General features: G+C 38.1%; 1 protein-coding gene across 1 annotated transcript in view; it reads left to right on the plus strand.

Annotated features, from left to right (window-relative positions):
• Positions 1 to 10,609: 10,609 nt before the first annotated feature.
• LOC107589784 (otoferlin) overlaps positions 10,610 to 13,564 on the plus strand; it is a 32,103-nt gene continuing 29,148 nt past the window's right edge. The window contains exons 1-4 of the mRNA XM_016278313.1: positions 10,610 to 10,658; positions 10,908 to 11,010; positions 11,178 to 11,232; positions 12,095 to 12,226. Of these exons, the coding sequence (XP_016133799.1) occupies positions 10,610 to 10,658; positions 10,908 to 11,010; positions 11,178 to 11,232; positions 12,095 to 12,226 (339 nt within the window). The remainder of the gene's footprint in view (positions 10,659 to 10,907; positions 11,011 to 11,177; positions 11,233 to 12,094; positions 12,227 to 13,564) is intronic.

A 13,564-nucleotide genomic window follows, 5' to 3' on the forward strand; every position in this document is an offset into this window, starting at 1 on the left:
AGAAGCTCTCTGAGGCCTTCATATCCATTCAGAATTAAAAAGTGAATTAATACTGCAATACTGCAAAACTGTTGGATGGGAAAACAAAGTCCCTTTTGAGAAAAGTCACCTAGTGATAATTTTAGACATCTGCTTGAACGGGTTAATCCTGAAGTCTCAAAAACTGAAATCACATTTAAATGACATTTCAAATCAGAAATAAAATATGACATGAACTGAACACTTAAATAATGTTGCTTCTTTGTTCAAATAGCTTTAAATATATATTTCGGGCTGGAGAAGCCAATGCACATGTGCAGACCTAAGCGTGGCTCTCAGAACTGCTCAGAACAATGACTGTTTCTATGGCAACTGCAACTTCTAAAGGCAGCTGCAGCGACGCGATAACTTTTATTCAGAAGGTGCATGGGCTTATTAGCCATGCTTCATATTGCAACTTAGATATATGGGTACGGTTAAAAGGTATGAGAAAGAATATCAATGAGCTTTTAAAAGCAGCAATGGAATGCACAACCCAAAAGGAAATCATGAAATAGGCTGCTGTCAAACAGTACCTGTTCTGGCAGGTAGGTGTCTGAAAATCTGCAGCGATTTATAAACGCCATTTATTGGTTCTCTCCACAAATAAAATATCCATCCAGTTTATGAAACCTTTTGAGTTTTAAAAACTAAAAAAACAAATGCTATTTTCTTGAAACAGTAAATGATTCGCTGAAGAGCAAACACAAACATCATTAGTCCACGATCAAAGCCTGATGTAAGCAGTGGCCATAACACTAGATGGCTGGACACAGCTATCCTCGAATAGCAGTTCCCTCAGATAAGGCCGAAGACTGCTCAGTCCATGGAAGTGGGCATCTACTTAAACCCAAACAGGGGAGACAGTACAGTCTAAGGGGCTCAAGGAGACCACTACTTAAAAACCCTAACAAGGGAAGCAGTCTCAGAGCTGGAACACAGCTATCTTCGAATAGCAGATTCCTAGACAAAGACTTCAGCGCTTATTTGAGAGAGCTTGTGCCAAGGGTAACCCAACCTAGTCATAAAAGCCAGGCTAGAACAGATGCCCTCAGACCTCTATATTCCAGAGCAAAGTAAGTTTGTGCTGGAGCATAATTATCCTCAGACAGCTACACTCTGAGCAGGGGATGTTCACTTAAAGCCCTGAAGAAGTGGAACAGCCTACTCAGCCCAAACTTAATAAGCGGGATTCAGAGGGACAGCCTAATTAAAAATACCCTGAAGCCTGGGGAGGCAGCCCACTCCTAAACCCATCTGGCTTAACACAGGAAGGAACATTCCCCATAACCACTCTCACTGAAACACCCTGGGAGAGAAAGCTCGCAAGCATCTCTCCACAGACCATTTAAATATATCCAAGCCCAGTGAGACTCTCCACACACAATAATATGCATATTAGAGAGGCACAGCCGAGTTGAATATAGCCCTGCCCACAATCTCACAAGATCGGGGCTGAAACGACTCCATTCTCACACTTCATCGTCACAACAACCAAAATACTGTCTGCTGCATCTGACAACCTGTTAGAACTGAGATAAACTGTGCCGCAGCGGAGACCCAAACGCTTTGGCCCGCATCCCTCAGGAATAGGAACAAACATGAGCGGAACCTAGACATGACTCATCACAATCAGCGCATAGCACTGAATGCGCGTGCTCTTCGCCAAGACAACAACGCAAAATCAGAATATGCCCTCGAGTGTTAGGCTGATTATACACGGGGCAACTTTTTGAGCAATTTTGCCAGGCAACTTTTTTTGAGCAATGTTGCTTTGGCACTTTCCCATTGAGAATGGGTAACACATTTCTATCTGTATACTTTAGATGGGTCGTGGGCCCTGTGTCTCACCTGGTTGCCCGTTGACGGCAACATTAGCCAAAGTTGCCCGGCAACATTGCTCAAAAAGTTGCCTCGTGTATCATCAGCCTTATAATGCAAACACGGAGGCACACATTCCGTTAAGATGCTGCTCGACTCAATATAGAGCTACCTGCGGGATTCCAATAACCCTAAAAAAAGAGCGTCTGAATCCCGCCGAGCGTTCGAGCTTGCAGCAGAAGACTTCAAAAGTTCCATGTCCTTCTCAAACTTCTCTGCAAGCTCGACCTGCGAACCCCGCGATCTGAGTCTTCACCATGCCTCAGCAGCAGCGCCCTCGAGCACCAAACGTGCAAGCTCCTAACCAAGACACGTGACTCATAGATCATGTGTGTTCTCAAGTGCCCTTGGGCATGAAGGCACACACTTTCTACACCGCACACCTGCCGTGGTCTTTCACACGCACTTCAAACAGACGGCTCCTGAAGACAACAAAAGTTAGTGATGTATTCAGCAGATTCCCTTTGATGCTACCGGACACCCGCCTATGACATAATGGGCCACGTGGACCAATAGGATTGGCGTTTTTTCACACGTAATTCAGACACCAGTCATGCTGGCAGCATTCCCCATAGTGTCCGGTAGAGGACGCAGCGCGAGTTCCCTACAAGGGGAACCCATGTCAGACCAACAGAATTACCCCAAATGTTGTCCCAACGAGTTACAAACTTTCAGTTAAAAGAATTTCACATTCCTGAAATATTCCTCCTCCTCTGCCGTATTCTCTGTCTTTCCTAACTACAGTGGGGAAAAAAAGTATTTAGTCAGCCACCAATTGTGCAAGTTCTCACACTTAAAAAGATGAGAGAGGCCTGTAATTTTCATCATAGGCATACATTAGCTTGATAGATAATATTAGAAATATGATGAGAATAAAGTTATATTTTTGCAGTTTAAGCAACAGAGAGTGGTAGTACGATAGAGATTCCAGCAGAAAAACAAAGCTACACAGAGCTACAGTCGCAAACCACTCAGCAACATGGCAGACAGGAACCGGAAACCGGAAAATACTACTGCTAGATTGTATTTTAGAACTGAGATCCGATCGCAATGCATCACAATGCAATGAAGCAGGACATGCAGATCAAGTAACATTTAGATGAGAAACGCAATTACACTTGTCGTGTACACGGACACAGGTCACAACTTAATACCAAGTGTAAACATGGCTAGTCTGTCTAAAACAAGCAACACACAGACAACCGGAGAGATATAAACAGCCCAAATGTTGGACTGTAATATCAGAACTTTAAGAGAGATGGTCAGCTAATCTTATTTGAGGACCAGAACTGTTGTGTAAACTAAAATAATATTTATCACTCATTGGGATGCGTGATCCTGGCTTAGGCCCAGCATTGCCACAGTCCCCAGCTGACCAATAGCATGTGAAAACACCACAGGAATAGATTAGAGTGATATACTACACCATAGTCAGATGGTACACCCATAGAGGCACTGGACCACAAAGAGATTAGGATAATAAGTCCAAAGCCAAGAAAAGCCTTTCAAGAGAGAAGGTATAAGATTGCATCCTGCTATCAGGTTTGCTCCGGTTCGCCCTGGATGACACGTGAACAAATGTGAAAGGTGTCAGTCTGTAGACCAAGTTACACGCTCATTTATATTTACTGTATCCTCATTTCTGTAACCTCATTTTTTGGAAGCAACTATTACAAAACTTTTGCTCTATGCAAAAATATAGATTGATTTTAAGAACCTTTTGCATTTATTGAATTACAATTTAAGTCACCCAAAAAATTCCCATTTTACCAACTGACGAACAAGATTTGTGCCAGCTTTAACAACATTCAATTTAGACATTGTTAAGGCCTGTTGTCTTTCTAAAAATATATATATTTTTCAAATTCCATATATTCTTTAAATTCTGCAAATGTAAATGAAAGGAGCATAGGTAAACCCACATGCCCATAGGAAAGAAAAATCAAAAGTGAGATCTCTTTAACATCTCAAATATTTATCCTAGACAGAAATTAGTTTGCTTTAAGATCGAATGGAGATTTTTGCTTGAGTCTCCAGCTTCTCAAACTTGTCTCCTGAGACAAAAACTCTAGCACTCTCACATTTGTCTCCTTTAAAGCTTTAGAAGAGACCTCATCATCATCACACACTGAGCTCAGATTTTTCTCCTTAGCTAGAGACTCTGGATCTCTCACATTTGTCTCTTTTAAAGCATTAGAGAAGATCTCAAGAACATCACACACTGCTAAGTTTTTTCTCCTACACTAAAGACTCGGGAGCTCTCACATTAGTCTCCTTTGTCTCATTTGTCTCTCAACAACTTTACAAAGTGTGCAAATGTCAAATGTCTCAATATGAGCTCAAACATTTCTACCATATAATATGTATTAATAGTCAAGACAGAGTCATAAGCCATTTATTTGCGTTTCAGTAAAGAAAAGCTCCAGGGTTACTTATTTCTGTAAATCAGTTTTGATAAAGGCATCGGGTACATTACTCTTTCCAACAACAAATTGTGCCTAATCACATAAACATGATCTTATAAAAAGTAACATTATCCTAGTTTCTGCGTGATTTCTCTTAAACTCTGAACTTATGTGTTTTCCCCCTTTATTTAGAGCTTTTCAAGTACTTGACTTGGTGCACACTTTCTAAAGTTGAGATATTTTCTAAAGGAGACAAATATGAGACCCCCAGAGTCTTCAGCTTAAGAGAAACCTGAGCACAATGTGTGATGTTATTGAGATCGCTTCAAAACTTTTGAGGATACAAATGTGAGAGATCCAGAGTCTCTAGCTAAGGAGAAAAATCTGAGCTCAGTGTGTGATGATGATGAGGTCTCTTCTAAAGCTTTAAAGGAGACGAATGTGAGAGTGCTAGAGTTTTTGTCTCAGGAGACAAGTTTGAGAAGCAGGAGACTCTCCAAAAATCTCCATCTTAAAGTTACCTCATGTCTGTCTAGCAGAAACTTTTGGGATGTTAAAGAGATCTCTTTTTATTTTATTTTTTCTCCCCTCTGGTTAGCTTCAGTGTCATTTATCAACACCATTTTAATCAAACACAATACATGCATTGTCATATTTGAAGTTGTTTTGTGTAGACAGTGTTTTATTGCACAATAACAGAGGAAAGCATTATCTATATTTACATGCATGCATAAATCGGTTGTACAAGACAAACGTTTAATGCTAAAAAAAACAAAAAACAAGCTCAGTGTGTGATGATGATGAGGTCTCTTCTAAAGCTTTAAAGGAGACGAATGTGAGAGTGCTAGAGTTTTTGTCTCAGGAGACAAGTTTGAGAAGCAGGAGACTCTCCAAAAATCTCCATCTTAAAGTTACCTCATGTCTGTCTAGCAGAAACTTTTGGGATGTTAAAGAGATCTCTTTTTATTTTATTTTTTCTCCCCTCTGGTTAGCTTCAGTGTCATTTATCAACACCATTTTAATCAAACACAATACATGCATTGTCATATTTGAAGTTGTTTTGTGTAGACAGTGTTTTATTGCACAATAACAGAGGAAAGCATTATCTATATTTACATGCATGCATAAATCGGTTGTACAAGACAAACGTTTAATGCTAAAAAAAACAAAAAACACTGGTACACTAGCAAGCCCATCTCCACAATCAAATCACTGAGGGTGCTCTCTCTCTCTCTCTCTCTCTCTCTCTCTCTCTCTATATATATATATATGTATAAGCCGTCCATTGCTATTGCGCAAAGAGCACTCCCTTATAATCACTCATCTTAGTTCATCGTGACCTCACAAAGTTTACATTATAATCAATGAATTCCTCAATGCTGCACAATGAATCTCTTATTTACATCGCATCTACACTTTGTTGTAATGAGATGATTCGTGCTGAACACAACACCCGAACAAAAGCTTCAGCGATTTGAGCGGTGAGTGGATTCTAACTTGAAAGCCTCTGACTGTCTGTTGTGTTCAAGAAATCAACAGATATGTCTGTGATTGGCTACATTGCTCAACGCTGCACAAACACATGATCTCCAGAGCGCAAACCATAACGCACTGCATAGTTTGCCAAATTTGCCATGACATGCTATTATTACAGTTTTAACTGAGGGTGCTATTGATTCAGTTTGAGCTCTCTCTAGCACCCCCGTTGAACCGTGCCTGTACACTAGTGTTACACTTGTTAAAAAGAAAGTATTGATCTTATACTAAACATCTTGCGCTTATATAAGTCTTGGGAAATGTGCTGTATATACAATGCTGCCTGGGCATTGAAGATAAATATAAACTAGTAACCCTTGATATTCTGACATGTTTAATACTATTTAAACTATATAGTATATTGGTAAAAGTTGAACTCCTAAAATAAAATTGAAGACATCTTAAGACAAATCTGATTATCTCATTGAGACATACACTCTTAAAAATAAAGGTGCTTCACGATGCCATAGAAGAACCTTTTTGTCTAAAGGGTTCCATTAAGAACCTTTAACATCTGAAGAACCTTTCTGTTTCACAAAAGCTTCTTTGTGGCGAAAGAAGGTTCTTCAGATTACAAAAAGCTAAGAAAGAGATGGTTCTTTAAAGAACCTTTGACTGAATGCTTCTTTTTGGAACCAAAAATGGTTCTTCTATGGCATCGCTTGAAGATCCTTTTGAAGCACCTTTATTTTGAAGAGTGCATAAGAGAATCAGCCCTTAGTATCCTGAGCATAGCGTAACCTATCAGAGCCATAGCCTTGTGGACAGCACATCGACGTGAAGACACAACTGCACCTCAGACAACATGGGTTTGAGTCCCAGCTACAGGTACTTTCCTGCTCCTGTTCAGTACTCACCTGTCCAATTGTTTCCTGTCTCTACTCCTACTGTCCTGACCATTAACGGTGAACAACCCCAATGTAATCAAGAAAACAAGTTTATAACGGGGTCTTGAAAGAGATTACAGCAAGACAATAAAGATATCTCCCATGTTTCTCACAGTCCTGTCTCAGTTGTGTCTACTTTTATTTCTCCTAATTTTAGGAGAAACATCTGAGACACACATGAGAATCACAACTAAGTCTCCTGAGCTTAGGAAAAGCAACCACCGAGCAATACATTTTTCCTATGTGTGAAACTCTGATGACAGCAAAGCAATCATCAAGTATTACAATAAGTTGCTACAGAGCATTTCAAACCTCTATGTTTTGTTCAGTTTATTCAAGGAACCATGAATATTTCAGTGTATAAAGTGTTTAGGTTATGCAAACGTGTACAAAATGCAAAAATGCAACACAAAAAGCGAAAAGCTGTGTGTTTGTAAGAAACAAATCCATCATTTAGGTGTGTTTAACTTCAAACTGTGGCATCCATGGCCTAAATACAAGTACCTTATCCATAATGTTGCTTTCTTCAATGAAAAAGTGTTCTGGTGTGAATCAGGAGAGAAATCTGCACAGATCAAGCACAGTTTAAACAGCTCTAAACACATATGTGGCTGGATTCTGATGTGAGAGACAACAGCAGATGCACTTTTTCACTGGAGGAAGCGTTATTATGGATTATGGACTATTTTGGCCATGCAGCTTTTCTCTTCACAAGCCGTTAACTGATGGACTGGAGTGGTGGGGATTACTTGTGATGTTTTTATCAGCTGTTTGGACTCTCATTCTGACGGCACCCATTCACTGCATTGGTGAGACAGTGATGCAATGCTACATTTCTCCAGATCTGATGAAGAAACAAACTCATCTAGATGTTGGACGGCCTGAGGGTGAGTAATTGTTCAGCACATTTTAACTGTTCCTGTATCTACAAAGTAAAATTGACATACTAAAAACTTATACAAACAAAATGCTGTAGTAGAACATTCAGTCAGTACACAATCATCCTGTTTTATTGGCTAATGATTCAAAAATATCTATCAAGACGATACAAATGATGCATGCTCATTGTGGATGACGCATGCAACACTGATTGGCACCATTTAATAATTTAAGACATTTTACTGATACAGGCAACTTTAGACCTTAAACGTATACCTTACAAACAGCATGTCTTATGCATGAGCTGATTACTTTAGTTTGACTTTTCAAAAGGACTTGCAGGTGTTTTGCTTCATGCACATTTGATCATTTCCATCATGTAAGCAGAACGTATTATTAGGAGTCAGTGAAATGTAGACAGACATTTGTAAATACCTGTAGCGACTGATGCACTTTTTCTCTTCAAGAGTTGGAGTGTTGTTATGGTCTTTGTACGCTTCAATATTTTAGACAATTTTTTTGGATCGTCATGAATAAGCAGTTGAACCAGTATCACATTTCAGTAAATTAGCATTGTAGATGACCACAGGACACTACTGGGTTACCAAAGCTACATGTAGTCGGAACAAGTCATCATCAATTATTTAAGCCAGAGTCAGTTTTATTTGTTTCCTGACAATTACACACGCTTCTGTTCAAGCATCTCGCAGGTGTTTTGTCTTTAAGATAGTATGATATGATGCAAAATTGTATTTGAATCAATGAGTGATTAGACGTACCGTTTTTCACCTGCTGGACCATTAAACAGGTTAATTTTCTCAATCTGGCAAGGATATTACAGTCAAATGTGAGCAATGAGGTGCAAGATTAAACTTTGTATTTGACCATATTACACTGACTGCTTTGCAGTTGCATGCAAGACCCAGCTCTTGCGTATATATGTTTAAACAATGACATTTTTAATAGAATATTGTACCAAGTGAGAGACACAAGAGGAATGTAAAAATAAAGAAGCAAAGAATTCTTGCTTATTTATTTTGAGATTTTGAACATTGTTACAGTGTGATTATACTTTTAAATACAGAGTAATATTAAATAACATGTACTTACTACAGGGTTTAGATTGTGGTTAGTTGCATAATTTACTGTTATTATTCTAGTAAGTACACTACTAGTTAAAAGTTTGGAATAATTACATAGATAGATTTAGTCTCTTCTGTTCACCAAGGCTGCATTTATTTGATCACAAATACAGTAAAAATGTAATATTGTGAAATATTATTACTAAACAACATATTTCTATGTGAATCTCTGTTAAACTGTAATGTATTTCTGTGATGCGCAGCTGTATTTTCAGCATCATTACTGCAGTCTTCAGTGTCACATGATCTTCAGAAATCAGTATAATATGCTGATCTGCTGCTCGAGAAACATTTCTGATTATTATCAATGTTGAACACAGTCGTGCTGCACAATATTTCTATGGGGGGGGGGTAGAAATTAATACTTTTATTCAACAAGAACTCAATAAATTGCTCAAAAGTGACAGTAAAGACATTTATAATGTTACAAAACACTTCTATTTCAAATAAATGCAGCCTTGGTGAGCAGAAGAGACTTCTTTCAAAAACTTAAAAAATTCGGAATTATTCTAAACTTTTGACTCGTAGTCGTGACGTGTAACAAGTACACTGCAAAAAAAAAAAAGCGTCAGTGATTTTTTGTTTTTTTTTCACAGTTTTATTATGTGAATCAGATTTATATTAAGTAATAGCTTATAGAGACTGAGCTTGTATTTGAAGTAAAATGTACCATTTGAAATAAGTTAGCACACTGCACTGCCATTTCCTCCAAATCTTATGGAAACTTTGGACTTTTTGAATGTGGTATAATTAGTTTAGCTGTAGCCCATCACTGCTGAGAGGCATTATGCTCACACTCCCTTCAAACTCTCGATACAACCTCGTTGCTCCTGCAGTTTACGTGCTGGTTTTTACCTGCTTTGTTAGTCTGAGGACATCTAGAGTAGTAGCTCTCTCATCAAGAGCTAGTTCTAGTTACCACTGTCTCGGGTTCAGCACTCATACACTATTCATGGCCATATCACATCTCTCCTGCCCATCTTCAGGATTAGACCAAACCAGACTCTTTTTGAGTGACTTTTGTGGCCTCTCTGTCAATAATGAGTTTGTAAACTATTCATTTTAAAGACATCTTGATATTGGAATCGGTTTGTCTTTCCTGCAAACTCCTAGATGTGATTCAGGAAAGCAGCTGCACTGTACGGTAAGCTTTCAGGATTTCATCAGACTTTGCATACGAGTCTTTTGTTTGCTTTGTGTGTCATGGAAAACCAAATATTGCAATATTGATGTATATTAATTGTGTATTAATGAAAACATTAAACATAATCAGAAATGTATCAGGATGTTCAAAATTCACTATTTTGTGGAATTTTTTGAGGATGTTTTAGTAAAATACGTTACTTTTATCCAAAAATATCTTGCAATGGAAATATTTTCATCATAAAACCTTAATAAATAATTGCTGTTTAAGAAAGAAAAACTACCAGAAACTAGTAAAAACTGTTGGTTGGTCTGCACAGAATCCATTAGCTCTGTTTTGATTGCATCAGTTAGCTCTGAGCATACATAATTCTCAGACTTGAATATGCTTTCTTTCTTTCTTTTTATTTCTCTCTTATGCTTATTTAAAGGTAATCTGTCAGTTGTAGATGCACCTGTCTGTTTAGATAATCATGCTGCTTATGCAAATTAATTCAGTGCTAAATAGATTCTTCATGTATCTGCTAATTATTGATGGGTTAGGGTAATAAACTTGAGTTAATTAATAAAGGCGAATTGCTTTTGGATTCCTGGCTGATTGAAATGGAGTTACACAGACATTACCGTTACATTTAAATTGAGAGATTTTTAACATTTCTTTTTCATTTCCATTTTCAAAAACATTCATATACCAAGAGGATAAATCAAATTCCTAACAATGAAGCGTAGCAAGCATCGAGCCTCCAAGGATGATGGCAAAGGTCAAGGTGAACGATTTTATTAATTGTGTGGAAATTTGTACATTATTAGTTCAGTTTTGTTTATAGTGAATAATTCATATATTTCAATAATTATGTCATATTATATGATAATACATTTAATAAATGATATAAAACATTTTATGTGAATGTAGCCTTTATTTATTGCAAATAACTTGTTTATTGAAAATATATATATATACATAATGAATGTCCATAATGTTCATAATGACATCTCATCATATTTGACTTGTTAAGATGAGCCGGCCATCCTAGAGACGGAGGATATGAGGATGCCAGACCCGGACACCATCTCACTCGCGTCAGTCACTGCCGTCACAACCAATGTCTCCAATAAGAGGTGACCAGAAATTATTCCAGTCACATGATTCCAAATCAGATTTGATATGCTGTATTACATTTATGTTGTGTTAAATATGACTTAAATGCCAATATTCCATATTCTAACATTGTATGTTGATCAACTTCTACTTTTTTTCCCATCCAAAAATGTCGTGATTATTTTAGATCAAAGCCTGACATCAAGATTGAGCCTAGTGCCGGAAGACCAGTTGATTTCCAAGTATGTAGAACGGCAAATTGTCATTGATGACAGAAAGAGATCTTTTTGTAAAGAACAAAAAAGCTACACATTTCACACAAAGTTGTTTGAAACAGTAGAAGTAGTGTTGAAAATGAAGACGGTCAGTATTGTGTTTGTGGTTAGTGGAACATGTTGATAGTTAAAGTGAAGAGCTACAGCTGTGGATCTTCTGCTTAGGACACCGGTGTGAACGCCATACATCGTATAAGACTAAAAATCACAAAACATCTGCTGATTCTAAAACCATGGTAAAGAAAAGTGGTATTAGTGAAGAGACTAGATCTTACAGCATTTGAGACATACAGATATATTAACCCTATAGTTTTGTATCATACAGACATTTGTGAATACCGATAATTATTTTAGATCAAAGCCTGACATCAAGATTGAGCCTAGTGCTGGAAGACCAGTTGATTTCCAAGTATGTAGAACGGCAAATTGTCATTGATGACAGAAAGAGATCTTTTTGTAAAGAACAAAAAAGCTACACATTTCACACAAAGTTGTTTGAAACAGTAGAAGTAGTGTTGAAAATGAAGACGGTCAGTATTGTGTTTGTGGTTAGTGGAACATGTTGATAGTTAAAGTGAAGAGCTACAGCTGTGGATCTTCTGCTTAGGACACCGGTGTGAACGCCATACATCGTATAAGACTAAAAATCACAAAACATCTGCTGATTCTAAAACCATGGTAAAGAAAAGTGGTATTAGTGAAGAGACTAGATCTTACAGCATTTGAGACATACAGATATATTAACCCTATAGTTTTGTATCATACAGACATTTGTGAATACCGTCCAGATACAGTACCGCATATTTGTGTGTCATGCCCCACTTTCCAGATCAGTGTCACTGTGATTGAGGCCAGACAGCTGGTGGGTCTGAACATGGATCCAGTGGTGTGTGTAGAAATCGGTGATGAAAAAAAATACACCTCAATGAAGGAGTCGACCAACTGCCCTTACTACAATGAGGTATGTTCCTTTTTAATTTAGGATTGCAGTATTAGCAAAATAGCAAAATAATGATCACAACAAATAACTGAACTCAAAAAATAATCACATCAAACCAATTGTTCATCTTAAAGGAACAGTTCACCCAAATATGAAAATGAGCTGAAGATGCGCTCACCCTCAGGCCATCCGAGATCAGGATGAGTTTGTTTCTTCATCAGGTTTGTAGAAATGTAGCATTGCATCAGTGTCTCATCAATGGATGCTCTCCCGTGAATGTTTGCCGTCAGAATGAGAGTCCAAACAGCTGATAAAAACATCACAATAATCCACAGCACTCCAGTCCATCAGTTAACATCTGGAGAAGACAAAAGCTGAAACAAATCCATCAAGACGTTTTTACCTTCAAATCATTTATTCAGTCTACAATACGAGTCTATAATCCATAATAAGGCTTCCTCCAGTGAGTCAGTGTTCTGGTGTGAATCAGGAGAGAAATCTGCACAGATCAAGCAGCGTTTAAACAGCTCTAAACACATATGTGTGTGGATTTTGATGTGAGAGACAACAGGAGATGCACTTTTTCACTGGAGGATGAGTTATTATGGATTATGGACTCGGATTTTAGCCGGAAGCAACCGTTTGAAAAAGGTCTTGATGGATTTGTTTCTAACAGCTTTTGTCTTCTCCAGATGTTAACTGATGGACTGGATTGGTGTGTATTATTGTGATGTTTTGATCAGCTGTTTGGACTCTCATTCTGACGGCACCCATTCACTGCAGAGCATCCATTGCTGAGACAGTAGGCGCGTTTCCATTACCCTTCAAATTGCACAAATAGAAATTGCGAATTGAAAATACGCCTAATGGAAATGCGTCAATTTCGCAAAAACGCCCAAATATCGCAAAAAAGTTTTTACGCTCGCACGAGGTGGTTTTTCAGGCAATGCGAAAAAGGAATAATTCGCAAAACTGCAATGGAAACGGCTTTTTTCGCATTTACAGGTCACATGGCGTATGTAAAAAGTCATATGATCATTCTTCAATGTACTATAACAGGGATCCTCAAATCTGGCCCACGAGATCCACTTTCCTGCAGAGTTTAGCTCTAACCCTAATCAAACACACCTGAGCATGCTAATCAATGTCTTCAGGATCATTCCATAATCACAGGTAGGTGAGTTTGATCAGGGTTGGAGCTAAACTCTGCAGCGCATTGGCCCTCCAGAGCAAGATTTGAGGAACCCTGTACTATAACCTCTAGAAACACATCATAAGTGGCCGCTCTCCAGTATAAGGGGCTTTCCCTACCATTAATGCTTAGACAATTTACACCGCACACAGTGTGCAGTGTGGCTC

Source organism: Sinocyclocheilus grahami, unplaced genomic scaffold, assembly GCF_001515645.1.
Source record: "Sinocyclocheilus grahami isolate Dianchi unplaced genomic scaffold, SAMN03320097.WGS_v1.1 scaffold120.1, whole genome shotgun sequence".
Taxonomy (NCBI): domain Eukaryota; kingdom Metazoa; phylum Chordata; class Actinopteri; order Cypriniformes; family Cyprinidae; genus Sinocyclocheilus; species Sinocyclocheilus grahami.